This window comes from Mus musculus, chromosome 1, assembly GCF_000001635.26.
Source record: "Mus musculus strain C57BL/6J chromosome 1, GRCm38.p6 C57BL/6J".
NCBI classification, from domain to species: Eukaryota; Metazoa; Chordata; class Mammalia; order Rodentia; family Muridae; genus Mus; species Mus musculus.
The window spans coordinates 86,233,066-86,259,578 of record NC_000067.6 but is presented as its reverse complement, the minus strand read 5'-3'; the positions used below and the strand labels follow the sequence as shown (position 1 = coordinate 86,259,578).

Below are 26,513 nucleotides of genomic sequence, written 5' to 3'. Positions count from 1 at the left end.
CAGCCATCCTACCTCTGCCTGAGTACTGGGATGACCAGGGTGTGCCACCACACTGGGCCTAACCAGTGTGTGGTTGACACTCAAGTTATGACCTGGTAACTGGGGAAGAACTTTCCTCAGGCCAATTAATGTCCAGTGGGAAGAGACGAAGCAATGGACAGGATGGGGTCAGGAGAGCTTGAGCCATCAGTGTGTCAGGCCCGGGTTGATGAGAGCTGCAGCAGGCCAACAGATGGACTGGCATTAGTGTGCTCAAAGGCCAGGTGACTACAGATGGGCCAGGCTGAAGGGTAGTAGAGGAAAGGTGGGGTCTACACCAAAAACAGAGCAAATGCCCCAACGAAGCAGCCCAGAGGACCGGCTAGCTGATGACGAAGCAGACGAAGCCTACACGGAAGCAGAAGTGGAAGCCAGTGGGGAGCCTGGGATGCAGGCTGGCAGAGTGAGTAGGGACAAGGTAAGGAGCTGACACTTGGAATACTGTCCCAGCCCTTGGAGCAGGCTAAGGTTTGGCATCTATCCGAGAGCTAGGAACAGGCGCTGGTGGTGTGGCTCAGTGGTAAAGCACTTGCCGGGTGTGTACAAGGACTGCAAAACAAAGTACAACCAAAGAGACCCTCGTCCTTCGGATCAGCAGAACCAGCGGACGTCACTGGATGGTCAAGCTAATACCTCAGGGAGAAGGTATACTTAGTGGGACTTACAACTGCAGACATAGGCCAAATAACCAATGCCTTGGCAAAAGCTCTGAAGTTCCCCATAACTTAAAGGACCCTTGAGCATCCCTCTCCCCCAGGTCACAGGGCCCTTCCTGGGTTCAATGACTAGCTGGTCCCTCAGAATTCCAGCATGTGAGCCTTTGACTTGAACCAACCCAGAGCTGCTGTTTCTCTTCCTGAGATCTGCTTTGCTACTTTGTGGCTTTTCCTATTTGAATGGAGATTAGAGTCTTATCTGGCTTGCTCACAATCCTTTCAATTTCCTTTTGAAAATTAAAAAAGAAATACTCTGTAGGCTTCTGTTTCAAAATGCTCTTTTTCTCCTGCGGTAGCTAAAAAAATACTTTTATGCCCCACCGGTTTCTGTTTAAGCGCCACTGACTGGATGCGTCAAAGCACATTTTGACCTCAGGGCTGTTTGTGTGCCCCGCTGCACATTCTGATGTCACTGAACCTTCTAACACACAGCCGAACTCTCAGCATGAGACTCTGAGATACTGAAACTTGGTCACAGGCCTATATTGGGCTGGTTGAGATAAGGTAGGGAATGTCCCCCTAGGGTTTGTTTGGCAGTGTGGAGGTGGTGAGACCTGTAGAGGTGGGGTCTAGGGCAAGGTGATTAGGTCAACGAGGTGTCACCTCCTAGGGGAAGGTGTTGATGTAGTTATTGTGGGAATCTCATTGTTCCCTCAAAAAGGAATTGCCATAAACTCAAAGAGCAAGCCTGGCCCTCCCTGGCTGCTGGCTTCTTGACTTGCTCTGGATCACTTGAATGTACGTGGCGCCATTTACCATGCCATGACACAGCATGAGGGCCAAGCGGCCCTCACTAGTGGTTGAAGTAATGGGACCACTGGGTCTTAGATTTCCTGATTCCTAAACTGTGAACTAAATAAAGTACCTAGCTCCAGGGGCTGTGGAGATAGTTCACTTGGTAAAGCGCACGGGGACTGAATTCAGTCTCCAGCACGAACATAAAAACCATGGCACGATGGTGTCCACCTGCAATCCCAGTACCAGGGAGGTAGGACCAGAACGTTCTCTGAGGCTTGCTGGCCAGACAGTCTAGCTGAATCAGTGGGCTCCAAGATCAGTGAGAGACCCTGTCTCAAAAAATAAGACGGAGAATGATAGAGAAAGACACCCTGGCACACACAAAATAAAGCACTCTGGGGCAGGCATTTTGCTATAGTCGTGGAAAGTGGGCTAATCCAGAGAGCAAACTGAGATCGCTACTCTGAAGTCTTGTATTAAAACCTAGTTCTGGGAGCTGCCAGCTGTGAGCGGTAGACACATTGTTTCAATGAGATCTGGAGGATGGGCAGGACACCAGATCTGGCAGCATGACTGGAGGCCTGTGGACTTCTGGGATCCAAGACTGTGGCTGAGGCCCGAGGGCTTCCCAGGAGCAGGCATGCACCTGCCGCCTGCTGTTTCATCTCTTGGATTCTTGAGCCCAGGAGCTCAGGACCGGCTTGGCACCCACAGCATTCTTACATGAAGAGGACGTGCCACACCCAGTAACACCAGGCTTGCCCTCTTTGTAGTCATCTGGATGAGCGACTGGCATGGCCCGCAGGCAGCCGTTTCTGGCTTGTTGGGCATTCTGGGGAGAAATGAGATGGTCTCCTAGCCTGCAGAGAAAAAAGAAAAAAAAAACATGAAAAAAACAAACAATAAATACAGATAACTGGGAGGTATTTGATAGCTGACTGCTGTGTAGCACTACAAGAAGATGGAGGAAGTGACTGTGCCTGAGATTCTTTTGGGAAATGGACACTTTTGTTTAGTTTTGCCTTTTTAAGTTAAAAAAGTCACATTTATTTATTTATTTATTTATTTAGTGCGTGAGAGTGTGTGTGTGTGTGTGTGCACATGTGTGCACCACAGCACACATATGGAGGTCAGAAGACAACTTGGAGCAGTCCATCATGGGAGAACCTGGTGATGAAACTTAGATTATCAGGCTTGGTGGCAAGCAAGCACCTTTACCTGCTGAGGCATTATTTAATCTGCCTGCTTTTTTGTTTTTTTTGTTTTTTTTGTTTTTTTAAATAGGACCATGTAGCCCAGGCTGGCCTTGAATGCAGTGGCTGAAAATGATCTTGAACTTTGGACTTCCTGCCTCTCCCAAGCTGTCACCCTAAACCCCCTGGGAGGTGACAGCTGGACCTCCTCCCACCTGCTAACACATTAGGAAATCTTAAGAGCTGTGGGTCGCATAGGGTCCCTGTTGTGTCCATCAAACAAGACACAAACCTCTTCTCCAATCATGCCAGCCCTGAACAGAGGCAGGCAAGGCAGAGGCAACTTCTAACTGAGTGATTCGTGTTGCTGTGCTGGCCCCATGTTGGTGGAAACAGATGGTAAGTTCTGGTCCAGACTGGCCACATCATACTCAGATTTGGCAAGAGACGGGACTGGGAGAGCTGTCCCTGAGACAGGCAAGCACTCGAGGCTCTGTGGGTCAGTCTGGACAGGCCTGAGGAAGTCTGTGTGTATGTGTGTATATATGTATGTGTGTGTGTGTGTGTGTGTGTGTGTGTGTGTGTGTGTGTGTGTGTAAGCCACTCATTATCTAGCTGTGCTGAGGTTTTCTGGGGGCTAAAGGGGGAAAGAAGCAGAGGGATTATAGGTAAGGTAAAGAGGAACGAGAAAAGAGAGTTAGATTTGAGACCCATGGGAGAGAGAAATGATATTCTGTGCTAGAAGAGTCCTTCCGTTGGTCATGATGGGTACAGGGTGGCAAGAGGGAATGATGGATGGGAAGCCAATAGACAAAGGCCCAGAGGGCAGAAGGCAGGGGCAACGGTGAAGGGTGGGGATCTGGCTGGCCTGTTGTGGGGGTTGGAGGGGTTAATGTCAGTCCCCGAGGCAGTGGCTGAGCCTTCATGCTGATCCTACATGCCTGGGGTGCTATGAGGCACATCTACTATGTGCAAGCAGGGCTGGGGTGCCATCAGGGAGTAGGATGGGGGTGAAGACCTCAGATCAGGGCTACAGACTCTGTCCAGAGCATAGCATCTAGGAGGAAATGGGAATGGCCGATCAGTCTACTGTGGCAGGGACAGGGGTGGACAGCCACTGGGAGGGGGCTGGGTTAGTACCTGCAAGGGCTCAGTGGGCCCCAAAGGTGCCAAGCGTTGGGAATAGTTAAGTCACCCATGATCCTGGAAGTCACTGGCTGAGCATGCAGCACTGTGGAGGAAATCCAGGCTGGTGGACGTGGGCAGAGGGATCCACACGCTCAAGTGTACAGAGAGGCTAAAGGAAGGAGCAGTTGGAGGGGTAGAAGACAGAGCACTGGGAGCATAAGGCGCAGAGATGGGAGCAGAGGGCTTCCAGCATCCAGAAGGATTAGTTAGGTTTGTGTGGACAGGAGTCAGGTCTGGGAGGCACAGCCATGACAAGGCTGAGAGAGGGTAGAGTTCTGTACCCATGTTTACCTTAGGCTTTCTGTTCTAGACAAGAAAACCAGCGTTTATCATAAAAATTTAGATAATACAAAGGTTGTATAAGATGGTCCCCACCATAGTACCCACAGGTGACCACTTAACTGTGGTGTCTTTTCAGTGTTTTTTAAAAATGCAAACAGGTGGCTGGGGATGTGGCTCCTGGCATTCAGCGAGCACTGGGTTTGATCCCCAGCACTGCATTAACCAGGCAAGTGGGTACGCACTTGGAAGGTGGAGGCAAGGGAACTGCCAGGTGAAGCATTCTCTGTTAATAGCAGTTCCAGGCCAGTCTGAGCTCCATAAGACCCTGTGTCATTGTGCTGCATGTCATTCATTCCAGCCCTAGGAAGGCAGAGACAGTCGGGTCTCTGTGAGTTCAAGATCCGTCTGGTCTACGTAGAAGTTCCAGGGCTGCACAGTGAAACTGTCTCCAAAAAAGGCATAAATCAGCACACCTGGCTTTTGTCTCAAGGAAGGGGTGGTGGTGAATATATACAAGAGAGCCTGGGGCCAATGGCCAGTCCAGTCTGGCTATGCACTGTATACTTTATACAGGTTGCTTTTCCATCCAGCTATGCACTGTTACATTGTCAAGATCTTGCCATGTCACTAACCGGTCTTAACTCTGCTACACATTTCCAATACTGTTTGTGCTGATCACCATAACTTTGGAAGCCAGTCTTCTATATTTGGTATGAAGATATTTTTTCCATAATCAATGTAGAAACAAATACCCCTGCACATACTGACCCAGAGAGCGCCAGCTTCTTGAATCTGGGAAACACATATTCACTAAGTATCCCCAGGAGTGCTAAGACTCTGGGTTTATCTGGAAGCAAGGCAGGGTTACGCAGGGGCTGGTGGTTGTGAACGGAGAATCAAGTTCCTTGAGTGTAAATCCAAGAAGCAGAGGTAGGAATTCTGACCAGTCATTCATGGCCCTCAGGAGGCTGGGGGTTTCTGCATATTGTCACCTTCTTACCATGTCCTGCCTCTTCTTGTTACAGTGCTTCTGAGGGTAGGAATCACATCTCACTTATTTTTTTGGGTCCCTAGGACTGAGTTTACACCCCATTGGTCATAGAAATGCAAACAATGTTGAACTTGGAGGTGAACTTGTAATCCCATCACCGAGGAAGCTGAGGCAGGAGGATAGTGAGTTTGTGCACAGCCTGGACTACAAAATGAAACTGTCTCAAAAAAAAAAAAACTTTATTGAATCTACCTTGGCAGAGGAACTTGGGGGCAGTCATTGCTTCATGGAGGGTGGGACAATGGATTCAGGATGTGTGCACATGGGTGGGCAGGTCCATCCCAGCCAAAGACCTCCCAGATATGACCTCCAGCAGGGGAGCTCGCTGAGCCCACATGCTAAAAAAGCATGTTCAAGGGTCTCCCACAGAACAGGTCATCTGGCCCAAGGTGAACACTGCCGCTTGGTGAGGTGTTAAATTTGTTAGATTCATGGTCACTTCTGAATAGAATGTCCTTACCTCATGCTTGTCTGGCTGTGAAGCCAGGGTTTTAATTCTTTTCTAAAAATTAAAAAGATTTGTTTCCTTCTTTACTTGTCCAACGGAAATTTCCTAGTTCCTCTTCCTGCTTCTATCCCAAATGGATCACGTTTATAAACTAGGTTCACTAATACTCATCTTTCACCATTTTTAAGATCAAGACAAAGAACCCCACAGATGTAAGGGCAAGAACGGCTTGCTGACGCAGTTCACGCTACTGTTAACTTACAGGCATGGTAACGTGGTTGTTCTTTTAAAAATACATTTCCTGCTAATCATCACAGTGTTTGCATATATTTATAGGTACAGCGTGACATTTCAGTGCACGGCACACGGCACTGACTGCATGAGGGCAGCTGCCACAGCTGTCTGTAGGAGGTCTATGCTGAGGTCCATCTCCTTAGTGTGATTTTTCTCTCAGTTTTCCTGCAGGATGAAAGTACTGGTTATGTGTGAGAGGGTAAAGGACAGTATAGTAAATTGGGTATCAATAATTAAGAATAAAAACCTAGAGACAGAAGCACAAGGAGGCTAATCAAACAGGTCTCCGAGCACTGATCTATGGTGGGGGCTCTGGAGTATCGTACCGCAGATTCCAGATGTGTGCCAAAACTTGGCAAGAGCTGATGCTGGACATTAGTGTTCCTGGTAGCTGTGACATGGCGCTCACAAAGACAGGTATTTCCATCCTATTGGATGCTAAGTGCTTCCTTGTTTATCATAAAGTTACCACACAGTAAAATGGGAAAAAATCAAACTGTCCAGTGACAGGCACTAAGGAAAACATGGTGTGGCCGTTAAACTATGGTATGGCCACTTCTCTCTGAGAGGGTAATGGGAGGCTTTCAGCCAGCTCTCTATGACCTCCTGTTCACACATGCTTGTTTGTAGTTTTCCCTAAACAGGAAAACACGGGTCATGAAGATCCCAGAAGGGACTCTTGACTGGCAGCTCAGCCCAGGTAAGCTGAATGAAGTTTTATTTTTCTGTCAAGAGGTAGAAGCCAGGCTACAGAGAATGAACTGTGCCTGGCTGCTTTCCCTCCTTTTTTTTTTTTTCTGTGCTGGGGATAGAACCCAGGACTTCACGCATGCCCCAAGCCACATAGTTGCTTTGAGAACTTCATCTAAAATAGAGCTGTGACACTCCAGTCCTAGCCTGTGGGGATAAGCGACAGGAATGAGCAACAGGGTAGGATTTCAAACTAGGTAAACCCACCATTGCTCGATGACTTTCCTCTGAGATGACTCTGGCCAACGCCAGCCTTTGGAAGTGGCCTGGGAATCTCAGGTCCCCGCCTTCTCCTTCTGGAAGGAGCCTAAGTGTGTACTGGAGAGATGGGACCTCAACTGTTTTCCCTCCAAAAATCCTCACGAGATAAACAATAAAGAGAATGCTTTTCAGTATGAATGCTTTATTATGCATTAATGCATATTACACAGCAATTAAAGCAAAGTTTAAGAAAAATAGACTCCCGCCTCCTGTATCCCGAACTTACACTGGGCACCCTGTCCTGTGGCCACCAGGGGTGACTGGCCGACGAAGGGGCTCATCCCCACTCCACTGCACACTGGCCGGCCCTTTCCTCCGTGCCTTCCCAGTGTTGGTCATGATCTGGTGGAAGGAGGAAACAGGCTTGAGACAGTGGGTCCCTAAGAGCCCACCCAGAAGCAGAGAGGACTAAAGGTTACCAGTGTCCAGGGACAAGATGCTATCTAAACCAGGTTCAAGGGCACCTGTATTCCTAGCACTTAGGAGGCAGGAAGATCAGAATTCAGTTACACAGCCTGGCTACATGAAACTCTTGTCTAAAAACAAAACAAAGCAAAGCCAGGTGGTAGTAGTGAAAGTCTTTAATCCCAGCACTTGGGAGCAGAGACAAGTAGATCTCTGAGTTCTGAGTTCAAGGCCCACCTGGTCTACAGAGTTAGTTTCAGGGCAGCTAATCCTACAAAGAGAAACCCTGCCTCAAATTAAAAAACAAAAAACAAAAAAACAAAAAGACAAACACACAAAAAACCTCCAAGCCAAATAACAAAACCCCACAAACAAACAAAGGTGGGGAGGTTTGGGTTGGTGCAAGGACACAGTTCAGATCCCTAGAACCTATATAAAAGATGGGCAGACATGATGTCTTGCTTGTAATTTTAGCTTGGGAAGTACAGACAGGGGAAGCCTGGGGTAAACAGGATAAGTAGACCAGCCAGATTCCAGAGCTCCATGTCTGGTAAGAGATCCTGTGTTAGGTGGAGATCGATGGAAGTGGACAAATGATATGCGCTGTCAACTTGTAACCGCTATATGCACATACACATATGAACACACATATAAGCACATGTGCGCGCATACACACACACACACACATACACCATACCTAGTAATAATAAAGAATATCAAATAATAAAGAAATCTAAAAAAACAAAAAATGGGGGTACTTAAAGAGGGTCCATGCTTCAGGTTATTTGAGAACACAAACGTTATGAGGAGAGAGGAGTCTTTTTAGCATAGTATATGATCACAAGGAGCAAACAGTATAGAACTCAGAAAGTCATGGGAAGAAGTAGAGTTGAGAACAGTAGAGTAGCTGCTCTAAGCTTTGAAGAGGCCTGGATCTTTGAAGGTAAGAAAGGAGAAAAAAACCAGGTGGACTGAAGAGAAGGAGGAGGAAGAGGGAGAGGAGGAGGAGAAAGAGCAGGAAGAGGAAGAGGAGGAGGAGGAGAAAAAAGCCAACATTCCAGCCTGGTGTAGTGGGGCATGCCTGTATGTAGCATCTGGGAGGGAGGCAGAGACTTTTGCTAGGCTAGTTAGAAGTTGGGCCTTCCCAAGGAGCCTTCTCCTGGGACGTGAATCAAGTTTACGGCTAGCCTGGGGTACTTAGTGAGACTGAAACAAAGCCAGTGGTTAAGCTACCGGAGAAAGGGTCAGTGCCATGAGGGCTCCTTCCAGTAGAGTCCGAGGTACTGCTGGCTCTCTGCTGCGTGGAGCTCGTGCCTTGCAGTGCCTCCTACAGGGGACAACTAACACATCACTTACAATTGCTTTTCAGATGTTTGAAAATAGGGCCCAGCGAGGCATCTGGCACTGAGAGTGACCACTCATTAGCCATTTCTGTAAGCCGGAGTTTCCCTCCTACCTGCTGGGCTTGAGGGGCACCTGGGGGACTTCCAGTGGCCTTGCCTGGGCTCTGCCCACCCACTAGGTAGGGCCCTTCAAGTTGAATTCCAGGCAGATGCCTGAGAAGCTTCGGAGGGGCAGGGCGTGGCTCTACATCTGCCCAAAAGAACAGCTTCCATCTGGATTACAGATGGAGGGTCTGCGAGAAGGAAGGTTCTCCTGATGCCAAGTGTGTTTTTAGCCATGCTAAACAATAATGCAGCACTCGGCTTACACAGCTTACTCAGTGGTAAAGGCCGTGATATCAGGCCAGGTGTGCTGTTGCATGCCTGAAGTCCCAGCACCAGGGAGGCCAAGGCTGGAGGATGTCAAGTGCTAGGCCAGCCTGGGCTGTATGGTGAGAGCTTGCATCAAAAGATTCGCAGCAACAGCAGAAGCAGAACAAGAATAGTAACCACAGTGCTCAACTAAAGCTAAACGGTGCGCCCCTGCGCGTTTGTCTTCTTTCCGTCCCTCTCTTTTTACATTGCTAGACAGGAAATCCCGACTGAGTACAAGCCAGGTAAGTGCTCTACCACTGAGCTACACCCCTCAACTCTCATTTGTGTTTTGGGGGTGGGTTGGGGAGGGGCAAGATCTATGAAGTTTAGGCTCTCCTTAAACTTGCAATCCTCCTGCCTCAGCATCCTCAGTTCTAAGATTACAGGTATGTGCCATCATGCCTGTAAGAAAATCTAGATGTACTTCAGGGCGGGCAGGCTGGCCAGTGGGAAAAGGCAGCTAGTGACAAGCTTGGCAGCCTGAGTTGGATCCCCATGGTCTATATGGTGGAAGGAGAGAAATGACTCTCACAAGTTGTCCCCTGACCGCCATGTGTGTGTACACGGTGATATGCATGTGCCTACACAAATACCACCTCTCCCTGCATAAATAAATGTAATGTCTGTCTGTCCATCCATCCATCTATCCATCCATCCATCATCTCTGTACACATAAAAAAACAACTTGGAAGCGACAGACCCTGTTAGCTGACTACTATTCACTTCTTCAACAACAGAACATTGACATGGTAATGTGTCTAGTTAAAAACAATTTTCATCGGCTTGGACTCTCTTGCAGCTTGGGGTCACGGTTCTTGTTTTGACTCATTAGAAATGGAGGACACCAGAGTGAGTTTTAAGGACAGCGCTGTTGGGGGTGGGTGTAGCTGGCTTGCATGTCTGGCCCTTGACTTTACTACAGATTCGAGGCAGTAGCTGTCAGTCATCTCATGACTGACAGATGAGACAACCACCACGTAAGTGATGACATGGAGGCAGAGGTTCAGAGCCAAGGAAGCCTGGGCTTCAAGGCTTTAGGGGAGGTCCTAGTGCTGTCTTCACAAGGCTGCCTTTGCCGACATCTGCAAGAGGAAGGACATTTGCCTGCATGGGATTAGTTGATGCTGCTGTCTGTCCATGTCAACTTCCTGTGCAAGGAAACATGAATGCTTCTAAGTCTCATAGGTGAGGGTGGTCGAGTATCACTCTTACACAGGCCACTTTGGCATACAGGTTATTTTGAGCTAAAGACACTTGAGAAAGAACAGATGCAAGAATGTCCTCTGACCTCTCTGCTTTTCTTCATAGAAACAAGTGATAAAAACTTCATGTGAAAGCTGACCTTCCTTATCAGAAGAGACATTCCTGGTTGGGACTTCATGGGCTAAGAGAATTCTGTCCATACATACCTTGTTAAATATTTCTTGTCATCGTTTATCTCTTAGTAGAAAACATTACAAATTCATCCTAATGTAGATGTCAAAAAAAAAATCACAGTTTGTGAATGTAAAATAACAACTCTGCTTTAAAGGAAATAATTTATTCTGACCATGAATGACCATGGTTCAGGACCATGGATTCAAGTCATCCTGAAGGAGCGACATGACCTTTTATAGTCACAGAGAGTTAAGTCATGACTCAATGTCTTTACAGTCTCTGTCTGTCTGTCTGTCTGTCTGTCTGTCAGCAGGTGGGAGGGCTAACAGGACTTTTCTATTGGTCCCAGACACAGTCTTTATCAACGATGAGGGCTTTCCTATGGGAATCAGACATTATCTTCACTGCATTCTTGGCTTTAGGGTCCCTTCCTGGAGACTAGAGATCTGTGCTACACACTCTCAGTTTCACTGAGCAATCGATGGGATATTAGCTGCAATGCAGAGGTTGGGCATAAGTGGCTGATAAAGGAAGTAAAAGGTCATTAGTTGGTGGGCTTGGAGGTTTCCAAAGTCTCTCTCTGCCTCCTGAATGCAGGTCAGAATGTAAGTTCTCAGATACTGCTCCAGCACTATGCCTGCCTGCCTGTTGCCAGGCTCCCTGGCATGGTGAAACTGTAAACAAGCCCCAGTTAGATGCTCTCCTTTATAAGTATCTTTGGTCATGGTGTCTCTTCACAGCAATTGAAGAGTACTAAGACACAAGGTATGTCTGTACAGAATTCTCTTTCTTCACCAGAATTATGGGCAAGCAGCATGCTAAATGTGACTGACCACTGATATTCTCTTGTAAGCTTGAAAGAGTAACTTACTCTCCTCTTCAGCATTTGCCATGACCTGCCTCTTGGGTACAGAGGTACTGTGTGCTCTGATACACAGCTCTCTGGGGGCAAAGGGGCAGCATTGTGGCTTAGCAGAGCAGATACCCAGGGACAACGCCCTTCCAGGACTTTCCTGATGGCAACAACATGAACGAGCCATGCCACGAGTTCCTGTACCATGGTGGCAGTTACTCTATTTTCCCCTTGTGCCAAGATGAACCATATTTCCTGTACCGTAAGCCAACATAAACCTTTCCTCCCTTTAGCTGTGTTTGTCAGCTACTTGGTCGTAGTAAAAGTCACTAATACAGCTAGTTTTCCTCATTCGGCACAGGCAGTTATGAGACATGACATTAAGTTCTTTTATGCACCATGATTTTGAAAGGCAAACCCCATCAGGCTGGTAATTTCAGGTCACAGATCTGGGTGACAAAGGGCAACTTAGAGGGACGTTTTGAATGGTGGAAGTACTAGCAATGCATGTGTGGCTCTGCTCCACACTGAGCTGTGTGTGTGATTTAATAAAATAAAGATGTTTCTATGAGGAGATGCTGAGCTGTGCTGAGGCTCAAAAGAGTTCTCAAAACACACACACACACACACACACACACACACACTCCGACCCTGATACCTGTCAACGGGACTTTATTTGCAAAAACAGTCTTTGCAAATATAATTATGGATCTTTGAAATGAACAGGTCATCCTGGGTGACTGAGGGGAGCCCCAAGTCTAGTGACGAGTGCCTCTATGAGAGAGAGAAAAGGACATAAAGAGAGAAGGCCATCAAAGATGGAGGCAGTGGTCAGAGTGAAGTGGGCATAAGCCAAGGATCACCTAGAGCCACCAAGAGCTGGAAGAATCAAGGCAGGCTCCTCCTTCAGAGCTCGGAGGCACCCCAGCCCCATCAAAACTGGAGTTTGGACCTCTGCCCTCCAAGCCCGTGGCAGAATGCATTTCTGTTTTAAGCCGGCCAGTGTGTGGTCCTTTGTTCGGCAGCCATGGGAAATGGACGCCCTCGGTCCTCACCTCTATATAAGCAATTCTTTCTGTCCTCATTCTGACTGCGCACTGCTCACACAGTGGTAATGGACACCAAGGAGATAAGCAAGAGTGTGTGGGACTTTTCTGTTGGACCCCAAACCATTCCCTCTACAGTGAAAGGGACATGCATGCATTGTGGAGGCTCTGAGTGTGGGTTATGGTGAAATGAAACCATTTCTGAGTGCCCATCATCTGGGTTTACTAATTGGAAGCAGTCTTTGGCATCCCACCAGCAAGTTCAACCAAACCAGCAGTCCCAGAATACACTGCCTTGGGTTTTATTGTTACAAACTGTTACTATATCTACATAAGATCCTATCAAAGCAGTATACTATGTAGAGTGGCCAAAAAACTTAACTGAGGGCTCATTTTAGGTTTATGTCTGACCAAGTCCCAGTTAATCTCTGTGCTGGCATTTGGGTGCTATGGAGTTAGAAGCACAGGCTTAGGTGTTCTGCCCTGCCCTGCAGCAGCCCTGGCCACTGGCCTCTTCTATTTTCCCAGTCACCTGCTTCAGAAGAGGGTCCTGCAAATGCTCTGAAGAACCATGTTTTATCATGCAGCCCAGCAGAGAAGCCAGCACGTTCCCCGAAGAAAACAGAAGTCTGGAAATACTTCAGAACTGCCGACAGCAACTTGGAGCCCCTTCCTGACCTCTACCTAGCACCGCTGCAGCAAAGAGTGGGAACAGAGCCCCATAGCCAGCTCCTCTGGTACATGATACATTCTGGAGACAATAGTGGGTGCTGCTCAGCCGACCCTTCCTAACTGGGAGAGAGAGGCTAGCCCTCTCTCCTTCAGTCGCCAACTGCTCTCTTTTCTTTCTTCTTACTCCCAAGTCTGTTTTTTTCCAAAGCAGCCAGAGTGTAAATCTAAGTTGATATGTTTTATTTACCTATTTATATTTTATTAAAATATTTTTGAGATAGCATCTCAAATATCCTAAGCAGGCCTGAAATTCACATGTAGTTAAGATGACTCTGAACTTTAGATCTTCCTGCCTCCGCCTCCTTTGTGCTGGGATAACAAATATGCAGTGCTCAGAACAGAACCCAGGGCCTCATGCATGATAGGTAGGCACACAACCAAAGAAGCACATCCCTGCCTGGTTAACATACAAATCAACGGAATCCTTCTCCTATCTGCACCCCTGTAGTTTCCCAGCACTTATGAAGCTTGAAACCCACGTCCCTGCCATGACTCAGAGCTCCATGAGGTGGCTCCTGGCTGTCGCTCAACCTCAGGTTCTATTGGTGTACACTGCCAGGCAGTCCTTGGGAGAGTCTTCACATGATGGGGAAGAGATGAGAACAGGTTACCATGGAGACCAGCTCCTGATGAGGGCATGAGGGCCCAGCTGGGGGTGGGACTGGGCATGGGTGGGTGCTTTGTGCTTCTGCTTGCTCCAGCCAAGGATTGGGCCATTTGACCACACCATTTCCCCTTCCTGAGCCTCTGGCTTTACTTGTTCCCTCAAGGAATCCTCTCCAGCTCACCTATTTGGAGACTTCAGAAGCCACACAACTGGCACTGTAAACCATTACTTTCAAAGCACCAACAGCTTGTTGGAAAGATAATAGCATGTTCTGCCAGCCAGCACAGGGCTTCAGTTTAGATTGATTCATATTCCTGGAAACTGCCTCCTCCCTTCTGAAAGCTTACCCGCTAGCATCCTATCTGCCTATGCATAGGCTTTCTGGCACCTGGGACACCGTGGCCCTGCACTGCTATCACTTGTGGGTAGAGCAGCAGATTCCTTCTCATGGGGACTCGTTCCTACTTGACTATTTACCTATTTGTATTTGGAGCTGGCAGTTCAGCCTAGGGTCCCATGTGTGCTAAGAGCATGCTCTATACCCCTAGCCTGATTCCTTCCTATTTAGCCTGCTGGTCACTGGCCAGTGGCTCCTGGAGCTGGCTAAGCACCAGAGCTACCAAGGATCTTTCAGAGGGCAGCTTCTGGACCTTCGGTAGGCGATGACACCATTGGCCACTTGTCTGCTTCCGAAACACTGCATTCTTCAGGTTATTTGCAGTCCGCTCCGCTTTTTGATTTCTCTCCTTAAGGGTCCCTCTTCCTTCTCCCATGCCCAACATGCAGGAGAACCTTGGTTCTCAGCCTATTCTCTCCCTGTCCACTGAACTTCAGCCACTACATATGTGTTGAAAGCTTCTAAACTGATGTAACATGTGGAAACGAAAAGGTTTGGCTGGTGATGCCCGTTACCGTGGATGACACTGAAGACAACGTAGAGGTTCCTGGGAGGTTCATTTGTACCTACTTCTCCCAGCTCCACTTCCGTACATCAGTAGGTCTATCCATCTCTGACAGGTCTCCAAGGCACTTCAGGGCCACTGAGAGCAACCAGCTAAAAAGGTTCTTTTCATAAGCCTAAGCTCCTCTGAACCTTGTGTCACTGAAGGCATTATGTTATGCCTGTCCATCTGCCCCTCCTGTTCAGGACGCCTCTGGCTCGTGTACTTACTCCCAAGTACTCTGTGGTTAGAAGCTTCTCGCCTGAGAGTTCTCCCAGCTGGGGCTGGATCAGTTCATCTTTGTCCAGGTCAGCTTCCATGATGTCATGATCCTCCTGTTTCAAAGAAGACAGGAGTGAGAATTCTAGACACTCACTCAGCCACGATCCTCCCAGAGTGAGCAGGCAGTTGCCATGAAATAAGGTCTCAGGCCAGCATAAAGTCCCACCAGGTCTCAGAAGCCACCTATCCCCTGCTCAAAATCCCTCTAAAAAAGTGAGGGGGGCACAGCTGACAACTATTACAGGATATTTGATCACACTGTGAACTCTGAGATTGTGCTATTTACTGAAAAAACTGTTTCTAGTCATGGTGTGGCTCAGCACTTAAATGAGCACATACCTTTAATCCCTGTAGCTGGAATACATACATGCCCTTAGTACACACTTTTAATCCCAAACAAAGAAGGTAAAGTTAGTTTATAGAAGGAAGCACCCATGTTTGAAAGTGATATCTAATTTGTGGGGCAGACAGAGTGATGAATCAGAGAAAGATCTGACAGAATAGGACATGCCCAACTCTCCTGAGAAGAGAGAGGAAGGGAAGCTACTTAAGAGAACAGTGCAGACAGAAGCAGGCAAGCAGTTTTACCAGGACAATTGTACAGGTTAAAAAGAGAACAAGCTAGACATAGGTGGAGACAGAACAAGCCAGAGAATGAGAAGGAGTCAGAAGGCTAGAACAGATTGCTAGAGTTAGTCTGAGGCCAAGCAGAGTAATACAGGAGAGGTTGAAAGAGAAGCCGGATTGAATCAGAGTGGAGAGGAGTTTGAGCCAGCACGGCTGGGTTGAATCAGTCAGCCAGAGCTCAGAAAAAAACTAGGAAGGGGTGAGCTTATTCAGTACGAAGTCTCAGAGGCTGAAAACATTCTAGGCCTAGATAAGATTGTATGGAGGTTACAAGATTCCAGGACTAGGCCTAAGTTAGTAGACTGGGGTGATAAGCCTCAGAGATGACAATTATATCAGGCATCTAAAAGTTATGTTTCCGGACAAGCCCCGAGGAAGCTAGGCTCCCAGGAAATGCTTCCATAGATAGCTATAGACAGGACGATGTCTAAAGGGCCCCTTGGCAGTTGTCATAGCCAGGATATCTCTGTCTCTCTGAGAGGTCAAGGAACCATGTGAAAGGCCACCAGTGAGATCACAGTCAGCTGGTAAACACTTTCACATACATAGGTCTTATGGGGCCGTGAGGCAGTCAGAGGAGCAGGTGAAAGGCTAAGCAATTGGATCACAGACAACTCGTAAGCGCTTCCGCACACACAAGTCTTATTGGGGCTGGGAGGCAGTACACAAGACGCTTGTTCTTCCCTAGTGTTCACAGGGCGAAAGAAGACTCAGCGCTTTGGTCTCAGTCACTGAAATAAGATAACGGGCCTGAGTGATGGCTTAGTGGTTGACCGCTCGCTGTGCAACCACGAGTAGCTGTGTTCAGATCTGAGCACCAATGTAGAGCTGTGTCGCTAGAGTCTTGCTTGTCTATAATCCAGTATTGCAGGAGGGAAGATAGTAGAGTCAAGAGGATTGAGAGGGCTTGCTGGTTACTAGCGGAGACGAAAAAGGAGCTCCAGATTAGGGAGAGACTCTGTCTCAAAGGAATGCAGAGTAGAGTGATGAAGGGCATCCACTGCCTCTGTACATCACATGTGTGCTCCAACACACACACACACACACACACACACACACACACACACCCCAAAGGGAACATTATTGTTTGGAAAATGCTGCAGTAAAATGCACACACACCATTGTGACTCTGAGGTCCACCACCTTCACAAGTCAACCTGTGGCAAAGGAGACTACACTGGCAAGTGCAAGAGAAGGTGTCACTGGAGTGCAAGAAGATGAAAAGCCCCAGGACTGGGTAAACAAGGCACCTAAAAACTGCCTATGGCTGACTCGGGTTTGGATTTGGTGAAGGAAATCAATGCAGAGCAACAAACAGTCAGGGCAGCAGCCAGTGACGAGACTTTCAAGGATTAGACACACAACACAGCACAGACTCAGAAAAAAGAGAAGGTGGTTTTATTTCTGGGAGAAGCTATGGATACTCCCCTGCTGGGACACACACACACACCACATCAACAAGACTGTTGTCAAGTACAACTAAAACCCTGAATACAACATAAAATAGCACACAAGACCCTAGGAAATGGAGAGAAAGTGGACAAGTTAGGAGTCCAGGAGACCTCCAGACCTGCCAGCCTTGGTGCTAAAGAAGCCAGCAACTGGAATGTCAGTGGTGAAGACAAAATCCTCTGAAGCCTGCTCCCTCTAGGCAAGGGGCAAAAAAGGGGACACTAGGAGGTCGGACATGTTTTAGAAAAACCTTAGGAAACATTATGTTGGACCAGTGCGTCCAACCGTGCCAGCGAGGGCCTCTGACTCCAGGGTGTCTGCCCTCTAAGACTTTGATGAAGTTCCTGTATCTCTAGGAGGTGTATCAGAGAAAGCCAAGCAGAGGGCATTTTATCTGTGTCGGGCAGTGCAGAGGTTCCCCACTACTCAGTGAGTAGACACCAGGTGGGACAGAGGCAGCCACTCCCATGTAATAGTAAGTTAGGTACTTACTATTACACTGCTAGGGTAGTGTCAGAGGCCAGCAGTGAGTAATAATGGCACAAGCCTATCCTTCTGGCAAGGTCTGTTCAGTTGTAACTGTGAGCCTTGAAATTCTTAAAGTTTGTTTAATGACTTTCAAATAAATGCCCAGCAGGAAGGTAGATGGTTCCTTCATGAGTTCAAGGCAAAACTGGGATACATAGTGAGTTCCAGGCCGCTCAGGGCTATATAGTGAGACCCTGTCTCACACAGCAACAAACAAATAAATAGACAAAAAAAAAAATCAATCAAGATTTCATTCTTAGCAGGTGTGGTGGCCAGGTGCCATATCTTCAAGTGCCAGCAAACGGAAGAGCAGATGAACCATGGGCTAAGACAATTTTGAAGAAGTAGAACATGAGCGGAGGACTCTGATTGTCAGAGTTACTGTACAGCCAGAGTAGTCCCCAGAATGTGTTGCTGGCAGAGGGACAGAGAGAATTAACAAATCAGAAGAGACTCTGAAACAGACCTACACAAGTCTTCTACTGGTCCTTTCGTTTGAGTCTGGAATCTTCCCACGTTGCCCAGCATAGATAGTCTTGAACCCTTGGGCTCAAGCGATCCTTCCACACAGCTGGGATTACCAAGTACACATTGTTGTACCTGGCTAGCTTCCAACCAATTTTTAACAAAAGAATATTGTAAGAGATATGGTAAACAGTAACTATACTGCCTAGGGATAAGGAAAGAAATTGTCTTTATGTGTTCAGTATAAAATACAAATTTTCCCCATGAGTATTTCTGATTGGCTGAATCCTCACAGAATCTGGACACCAAGGGCTGACTGAAGATATCACAAATGAACAGGGTGAGTGTGGGGCCCCTTTTCATTTCCTGCCAAGAGCTGCTTCCACGTCAGATGATCCCATATAAGTCAAATGGCCAAGAGCTCTATGAATCAGCTTAGACCGGCATCAGCTGCATATGAAGGAGCTGGCTGGCTCTGAGAGTGAGCAGGGCAAGGGGAAGCCAGTGTGGTGTAGTCTTGAGGGGGAGTGCAGAGCCTCCTGGTATCTGGGCCCCTGGTGACAATGCTCCCTGAGAGAGACCAATCCATCCGCCATGGATTCCTTATACATTCAACAGCCTAACAGCTGGACTTGGTTCCCCTCAACTTTCCAACAAGAAAAAGAAGCACTGTTCTGAAAATGTGGGTCCCTATGCTCAATTAAAGCCATTTTGGGTTGTTGTTGGTCCCTACACACTCATGGATTGAAGGCCTGAACTGTGTGCTGGTGATGGTATTTGGAGAGGCTCTGGGAACTTTAGAAAGCAGGGCCTAGTTGGAAGGAGGTGACTGGGGCGAGGCTTTGCTCTGGTCCTTCCTTGCTCTCTTTCTTGGAAGGCGTGAGGGATGCAGCCTCTGCCATCCCCTCCCACTGGGATGCAATTGTGCTGCACCTCAGCCCAGAGCAACGGAAACTCTGAATCCGTAAGCCAAAGCAAATCTTCCCATCCTTCAAACCACCTCTCTCTGTCAGCGACTGACACTGGAGGCACAAAACATCCTCTCTGTCAGTGACTGACACTGCGGGCAAAAACCATCCTCTCTCTGTCAGTGACTGACACTGCGGGCACAAACCATCCTCTCTGTCAGTGACTGACACTGCAGGCAAAAACCACCTCTCTGTCAGTGACTGACACTGCGGGCAAAAACCATCCTCTCTGTCAGTGACTGACACTGCAGGCAAAAACCATCCTCTCTGTCAGTGACTGACACTGCGGGCACAAAACATCTCTCTCTGTCAGTGACTGACACTGGGGGCATCCTGGTCTTCCATGGATCACATTACTTGGTAAATCAGCCCCTAAAGCAGATGGAGGGTCATGCGTGATTCTAAGGCTGGGCCGCTTGTCCTGAACTGTGTGTGCTGCGCAGCCAGTGATGTCTGCCATTATTAGAACTGTCAGCTAGGGATGAGCTGGCAGAAGAGCAGGCAGGCTGGAAGGAGCACCAAGACAGGTTCCAGATCTAGCCGTGAGCACTGCTTTGATCACGTGTGGGCTGCTGAGTGGCTACCACCCCATCAGCTTCCACGAGAAAGCACTGAGAGGATGCCCATTTATTTGAGGACCATTAAGGAGGTCACCTCAAATTTCCTTAGCACTTTGTTCCTTACCTCATGTGACTCACTAGGGAGTCCTCTAACCTGCTTGTTTGCCTGAGGAGGAGGAAACTCGGGCCTGGAGAGTACAGAGCTCACAGTGACTCTCCCCTTGTTTCTGGCCTTCAGGGGGCAGGTCCTTTCAGTCCAGACTTTTCTACTTTAGTCCACACTGCCTTGCCAGAAAGCCTGTTTCTGGGGATGTACAGTGGGGACTGCCTGGGTCTCCTAAGGACCTGGGATCTGCAACAGCTCCACACGGCAGTGAGTGAAGAAGGGAAGCCAAGACTATAGCTTGGAATCCACAGGCTCATTCTTTTTTCTTTCCTGTTTTTGTGTACTAACAGGTCGAGAATCCATGTTTGTCCAACCCAGAAAACAGGTTCTCGTCACTGCTGTGAGCTAAGCCCAGGCCCAGATACATTCTTCACCGCAGGGGCAGGTATAGGCACCAGAGGACCTGTCATCCTGAAATTTCACTCGGAGTTCCCCAAAGGTAATGCTATCTATGAGCCCCTAGCCCGAGGTCACCTCTGGGAGGGGTAGGATTTATGCTGCTGCTTGGCTTGGAGCTGAGTTTACCAAAATAGCAACACCTTAGGGATCAAATAGCATGTGTACATTCCGTGATTGTTTCAGGAAAGTGACGGCTCCTTGGGAACGAGGCAGCGAGCTCTGCGGTCTAGTGAGGGGCAGGCATCTGAGCCAGGTACAATTTCACCTCCTCTCCAGGGAACAGGCCTTGGAGGCCCCAGCTGGAAATGGGCATGTGAATCACAGTTTCATGAGGGATTGGTAACACACCACTTCCCCGCCAAGAGGGAAAATGAAACACTAAGAAACAACAAAAGTCCACATTCCATTTCAAAGAGAAAGAAACTCCGGGGCTGACCTCAGCCAATACCTGCAGAAGTATTGCTTTACCCGGGACAACAAGAACATATGTAATACCCATTCACTTGCAAATCAACCTATATGTACCCAAACTTGCCAAAAGCACTCCTTCACTGCAAATGATTGCAAAGCAAGCTAGGAAGGGTCACTTAAATATTTAGTCAATTTTGGCTTTTTAAATGAACAAGTTAAAAGCTTTTTTAAAGATTGAAAGTACTTTAAAAACTTGAGTTTTGTGTATGTGTGCACATGCCTGTGTGCATGCACACATCTATATGTTCATGAGAGTGTGGGTGCCTGTGGCGCCTCCTTGAGCTGGAGTTCCTTGTGGTTGGGAACTGCACTGAACCGACTGAGAACTGGACATTCAACTCCGGTACTCTGTAAGAGCAATCAATATGCACTCTCACTGAGCCATCTCTCCAGCCTCCCCCCGCCCAGCCCCGTTTAAAGGAAAGGTTTCATGTAGTAGTCCACACTGGCCTTGATCCTCTTGCCTCCATGGAGGGATGTGCTAGGATCACAGGTATCCACTACCATGCCTGGCTTATGTGGTGTTGAGGTTTGAACCCATGGCTGTGTGCACACTACACAAGTATTCCACCAACCAAGCTACATTCCCAGCCCTGTGTTTTTTGTTTTTGTTTTTGTTTTTGTTTTTTTTTGGTTTTTTCGAGACAGGGTTTCTCCGTGTAGCCCTGGCTGACCTGGAACTCACTTTGTAGACCAGGTTGGCCTCGAACTCAGAAATCCGCCTGCCTCTGCCTCCCGATTGCTGGGATTAAAGGTGTGCGCCACCATGCCCGGCTAGCCCTGTGTTTTATAATTAGACTTTGCTAATTGATAGTTTCTCCAACCTTCTAGAGCAGGCCAGTTTCTGCATTTGGTGACTAATATGCACACAAGGTGAGTTATCTTAAGTTGTAGCTTAATGATATGAGCATGAGATAAGAGAAAGAACCAGGGGCCCATGGATGATTTACAAGGCAGAGAAGAGGTTTTCCTGCCTCAGTTTCTCCACTACAACATGAAATCAAATACTATTTGTATTCTTAGGAACATAATGTTCATGCAAAATGTTCTTGGTTTGCAGTTCCATGTTGAGGTTTTAATTCAGGAAGACACGATTCTTGTAGATGCCTCAATTTATACATCTGGTAAATGGGATCACCTGGCTGCCTCCTTTAAAACCCTGACTTATTAACTGAGGATACTTATTAAGTCCTTTGCTTCCGAAAAGCTGGGGGAACTGTATAGCTCCAGAGCAGTCCCTGGCAGGGCTTCTGAGAAGTACCTGCCCATCAGAGAGGGGGACGCGGCTTAGCAGAACCAGTGGTACTCACTAGAAAGCAGCCTGCCAATGCCAGAGCTGAGCCTACATAATGGGAAAAGAGTTTTACCAACTGCACATCCCACAGGGAGCTAATATCCACAATGTACAAAGACCTCAAAAAACTGAACACCAAGAAAACAAATAACTCAATTAAAAAACGGGGCATAGCCAGGCAGTGGTGGCACAAGCCTTTAATCCCAGTACTTGGAAGGCAAACACAAACAAATCTCTGTGAGTTCAAGGCCAGCCAGGTTTACAGAGTAACTTCCAGGACACCCACAGCTACACAGAGAAACCCTGTCTTGAAAAACCAGAACCCAACCAACCAACCAAATAAATAAATAAATGGGGTACGGATCTATACAGAGAATTCTCAAAAGAGGAAACTCAAATGGCTGAAAAACACTTAAGAGTTCAACATCCTTAGCCATCAGGGAAATGCAAATCAAAACTTTGAGATTTCATCTGACACCGACCGACCGACCGGCAGTCAGAATAGTCAGGATTAATAAAAAACCGGCATCTCCTGCTGGTGAGGAGGTGGAGTAAGGGGACTCTCACCCACTGCTGGTGGGAATGCAATGTGGCAGTTCTTCAGAAATCTGGGAATTGATCTACCTTGAGATCCAGCTCTACCACTCCTGGGCATATACACAAAGGACACTCCATCCTACTACAGAGACACTTGCTCAGCCATGTTCATGCTGCTTCATTCATAACAGCCAGAAACTGGAAACAACCTAGATGTCCCACAAGGGATGAATAGAGAAAATATGGTACATTTACATAATGGAGCATTACTCGGCTATTGAAAAATAAAATCTGAAGGTAAGTGGATGGAACTAGAGAAAAAAGTTCATGCTGAGTGAGGTGACTCAGACCCAGAAAGACACATGACAATCCACGCCCTGCCCAGAGAAGCTGCCCCCTGCAGCATGTGAGACAATACAGAGACCCACACCCTGACCATACACAGAACAAAAGACCTTGGTACACTCAGCCCGAAAAGGGACGTCCTCATCTCCATCAAATGCTCGCCCTCAGGGCTCAGGGAACCCTGCCAGAAAAGGAGGTGGGAAGAGCCATGGAGCCAGAGCGGGTGGAGGAGGCCAAGGACACAAGGCTTTCTAGACACAACAAGCGGACGCCGTGTTAAGTGACAGAGACCGCAGCGTCATGCATGAGGCCTGCATGGGACTGACCAGGTGGAGTCCAAGAACTGAAATGTGAAACAGACACACGTCCCTATCCCTAACTCAGAAGCTATCGCCAGTAGACAGCCACTTGCAAAAGAAAAAGTATTCTTTCTCTAAGGGCCGGGGTCTCACTGGAGAAACACAAAGGGCTCTTATGGGTGGATCCCTTGTCTAACACAAACAGACCTCAATGGCATTTTGGGGTTCTTTGTCTATCATTATGTCCGACACATAATGTCAGAGCACATTTTTGTTGTTGTTTGTAACCTGGCAGGTCCTTACGCAGATGCTGTGGCTTCTGAGTTTGTGGTTTATGGTGTTCCCGAGTATCTCTGCATCTATGTGCATTTTCTCTGGCTTTTTCTTGTTTGGTTGTATTCTATTCTGATGTTTGTTTTGTTTCTGTTTTTGTTTTTCAAGACAGGGTTTCTCTGTATAGCCCTGGCTGTCCTGGAACTCACTTTGTAGACCAGGCTGGCCTCAAACTCAGAAATCCACCTGCCTCTGCCTCCCAAGTGCTGTTTGTTTTTGTTACATTTTATTTTATTTTACTATTATTTCTTAGATAACCATTTTCTTTCTTCTTTTCTTTCTTTTTCTTTTTTTGGTTTTTCAAGACAGGGTTTCTCTGTGTAGTCCTGGCTGTCCTGGAACTCACTCTGTAGACCAGGCTGGCCTCAAACTCAGAAATCTGTCTGCCTCTGCCTCCCGAGTGAGTGATGGGATTAAAGGCGTGCGCCACCGCTGCCCAGCAGATACTCATTTTCTAAGGAAAGACAGAAAGGGGGTGGATCTGGAATGGGAATGGAGGTGGGGAGGAGCTGGGGAGAACAGAGGGAGGGAAATATAGTGTATGAAAAAAAATCTCTTTTCCATTTACAAGCAAACAAACCCAGAGTGGACCACAGTTCTGGCATGATCTTGAAGATAGTGGTGGCAGAGGAGCCAGAGTCTGCAGGCTACAGAAGAACCTACCACAGGCTCGGAGACCTAGAGCCCGTACAAGATACAGCTTTCGATGACAGCAGCACACGCTCCTTTTTTTTTTTTTTTTTTTGACTGTCAAGTGGATGGAAACGAGCTGGAATGTGGATCTTATGAACCAGGCACGTATGGCAGGCAGTGAGAGGGATGGCTTGGGTGTGTGAGAGCACACAGGATGCCAACTCTCACCACATGCTGCTCCACAGTGCTTCATCAGCATTTAGAAGGGAAGAGTGATGCTGGCGCCACTCAAGTGCCGGGCGGCCACACTTCAGTGTCCTGTGGGTGGCAAGCACCGACCTCATCTCAGAGGGATAAGGGTTTTACTTTTGAGATAAGAGTGAAGTGCTCAAGCAATCACAAGTCCCAGATCTCATGCTGTGACATGGGTATGAGATTTTTATACTTATAAAACAGAACAAAGTCATAAATCAAGGCATTTTTCAAATATATGTAGATGGGTTACAGAGACACTATCTGGTGACATTCTTATCTTGGGGGTTGGCAGGGGCTAGAGCTTCCGACACAATTTACCTGTTAGGTATAATGTTATACCAGACACACAGATGGGCAGGGAATAGCGATGAAGGAGGCTAAGAAGCAGATCATTTTGCTCTGGATCTGCAACATTCCAACTCTTCACAACCACAAAGGTCTAATCACTTAATCAACCTTGTAAAACCTTTCACACGGCTGCGGCTTCTTCCTGGGAACGTGAGTGAGTTCACTGCCAGACGCATCCAGGTGGACCGGTTACCTGGTGAGCGTCTCTGAGAGATTCATGAAAGCCACAGGAAAGAGAGAATGCTTAAAAATCCACTTTGGGAAGGAAAGGCGTGCTGAATAAGGAAATGCTTCTTTAGGGTGGGTCTTAAATACCATTGTTAGAGGAATTTTACTAAAGTTACTGCCTTTCTATTCTGGAGGAGAATGTATGAGGTTACAGGAGTACACTGATAACAATTATTCCAAGAATTAAAAATACCTTAAAAACAAATCCCTTGAGCTGAGATGAATTTAGATGCTCTAAGAGGAGGCTTCCGTAGCGGTCCGTGATCTTATGACACTCTAAGGTTCCTAACTGGAGGCTTTAGATACATAATACTGCAGACAAAGCAGACTCTAAGCAGCTGGCCTGGAGACAGAACTGAGCTGACCACTCAATGCATTTGAAAACTCAGATTCTTCCAGATAGAGTGCAGGCAGCAGAATGGACCCAGGTGGTTTCCCGTAAGACAAGTCAGAGTCTCTAGTGTGCTGGCTGTCTGAAAGAATTAGAGTTTGACGAGTGTCTGAACTTGAGACAGCTTTTCAGCAGGCTGAGCCGTAAACCCCACTCTTTGTAAACACACAGGAAAGCCCTCCACATGGGAGAGTCTGCAGGGTGGACCAAGGTGACCAGGCTCTGAGCTGGGATCTGCAGTGTCCCCAGTGCAAAGAGCCTTGTGTCTACTTGGGAGTAGCTGTCTTCTGAGCCTGAGCCCATGCCTGGGCTTACAGTGGTGCCTGGTTGCTACATCAACTTCCTCATTTACAAAAATGCTTTCAGCCTCACGGTGGCCAGTGAGATAACTGGACCGGTTTAGTAAGCAGCCACAGTAGAAACCTCACATTTCTGACATCAAGTCTGCTTCAGGGGTTCAAATTGCTTATCCTCCCCCTAACTCCCGCACTGAATTCTAAGCAAAAAATGGCAAGAAATATGGAGGTGCTGTTAATGATGCCATAGGAGAACTGAGTTCTAGGAATATATTTACTATACAGAATCAGGGGTAACTTGGAAGCTCGACGGGACCAGAAGTGACTACCATAAAAGCTTCCATGAGGTCAGAGGGCAAGGAGCCTGCCTTAGAACAGCTCCGTGTAACCCACACAAAGTGCAGACAGATGTGTAAGGGGCAGCATTATCAATCTCAGCTCCTCAAACAGAAAGACAATTCCCCCCCCCCCCCCCCCCCCCCCCGGCAGGAGGAAATCACTTCCATGGTAATCATAATCAGAAATTCTTTACAGGCTTACTGTAAGTACTTACATATTATTTTCCTGTAAAGAGCAAAGACTGTGGAGAACAGGCAATATGACTCCCTAGATGGCTATTAATTTCTCCCTCGGTGTCAGATCATCTAGAGAGCCAAGCAGACTTTACTAATGCGGGTACCTGTTGTCTGGGTCACTCCTCAGATACTCCAAGAAACTACAGGATGATCACACTGAACTGCCCAGCTCCTGAAGGCGTGGCCTCAGCTAGCGGTGGTCCAGGCAGCTGGTACTACAGCAGTGGTTCTCAACATTCCGAATGCCGCCACCCTTTAATACTTCCTCATACTGTGATCCTCAACCATAAAATTATTTTCTTTGCTTCTTCACCACTGGAATTTTGCTATTGTTATCAATCATGATATAAATATCTGATATGCAACCCCTGTGAAAACACTGT

The 26,513-nt window shown here is 47.5% G+C and overlaps 1 protein-coding gene and 1 long non-coding RNA gene across 17 annotated transcripts in view; one reads left to right on the top strand and one right to left on the bottom strand.

Moving 5' to 3' along the window:
• The window catches only part of Armc9 (armadillo repeat containing 9), a 123,556-nt gene that overhangs the window by 18,706 nt on the left and 78,337 nt on the right, over nucleotides 1-26,513 (bottom strand). For 11 of the 16 annotated variants that reach the window (XR_387199.4, XR_387200.4, XM_006529952.4 and 8 more), the window contains exons 20-22: nucleotides 14,909-15,013; nucleotides 7,187-7,302; nucleotides 2,217-2,353 (exon numbers count right to left, since the gene is read on the bottom strand). Coding sequence is in view for 11 of the 16 variants with exons in the window: in XM_006529952.4 (XP_006530015.1) it covers nucleotides 2,217-2,353; nucleotides 7,187-7,302; nucleotides 14,909-15,013 (358 nt within the window). In the remaining 5 variants the exon portion in view is untranslated. Of the gene's footprint in view, nucleotides 1-1,214; nucleotides 2,354-7,085; nucleotides 7,303-14,908; nucleotides 15,014-26,513 lie in introns of those variants that run through there. The other 5 variants (XR_001778466.2, XR_003947323.1, XR_387202.3 and 2 more) reach the window with 3 other exon arrangements.
• Nucleotides 2,794-13,362, top strand: Gm46098. Its single transcript, XR_001779053.2, has 3 exons — nucleotides 2,794-3,085; nucleotides 5,844-6,649; nucleotides 12,079-13,362. It is a non-coding gene; the product is annotated as a predicted gene, 46098 (long non-coding RNA).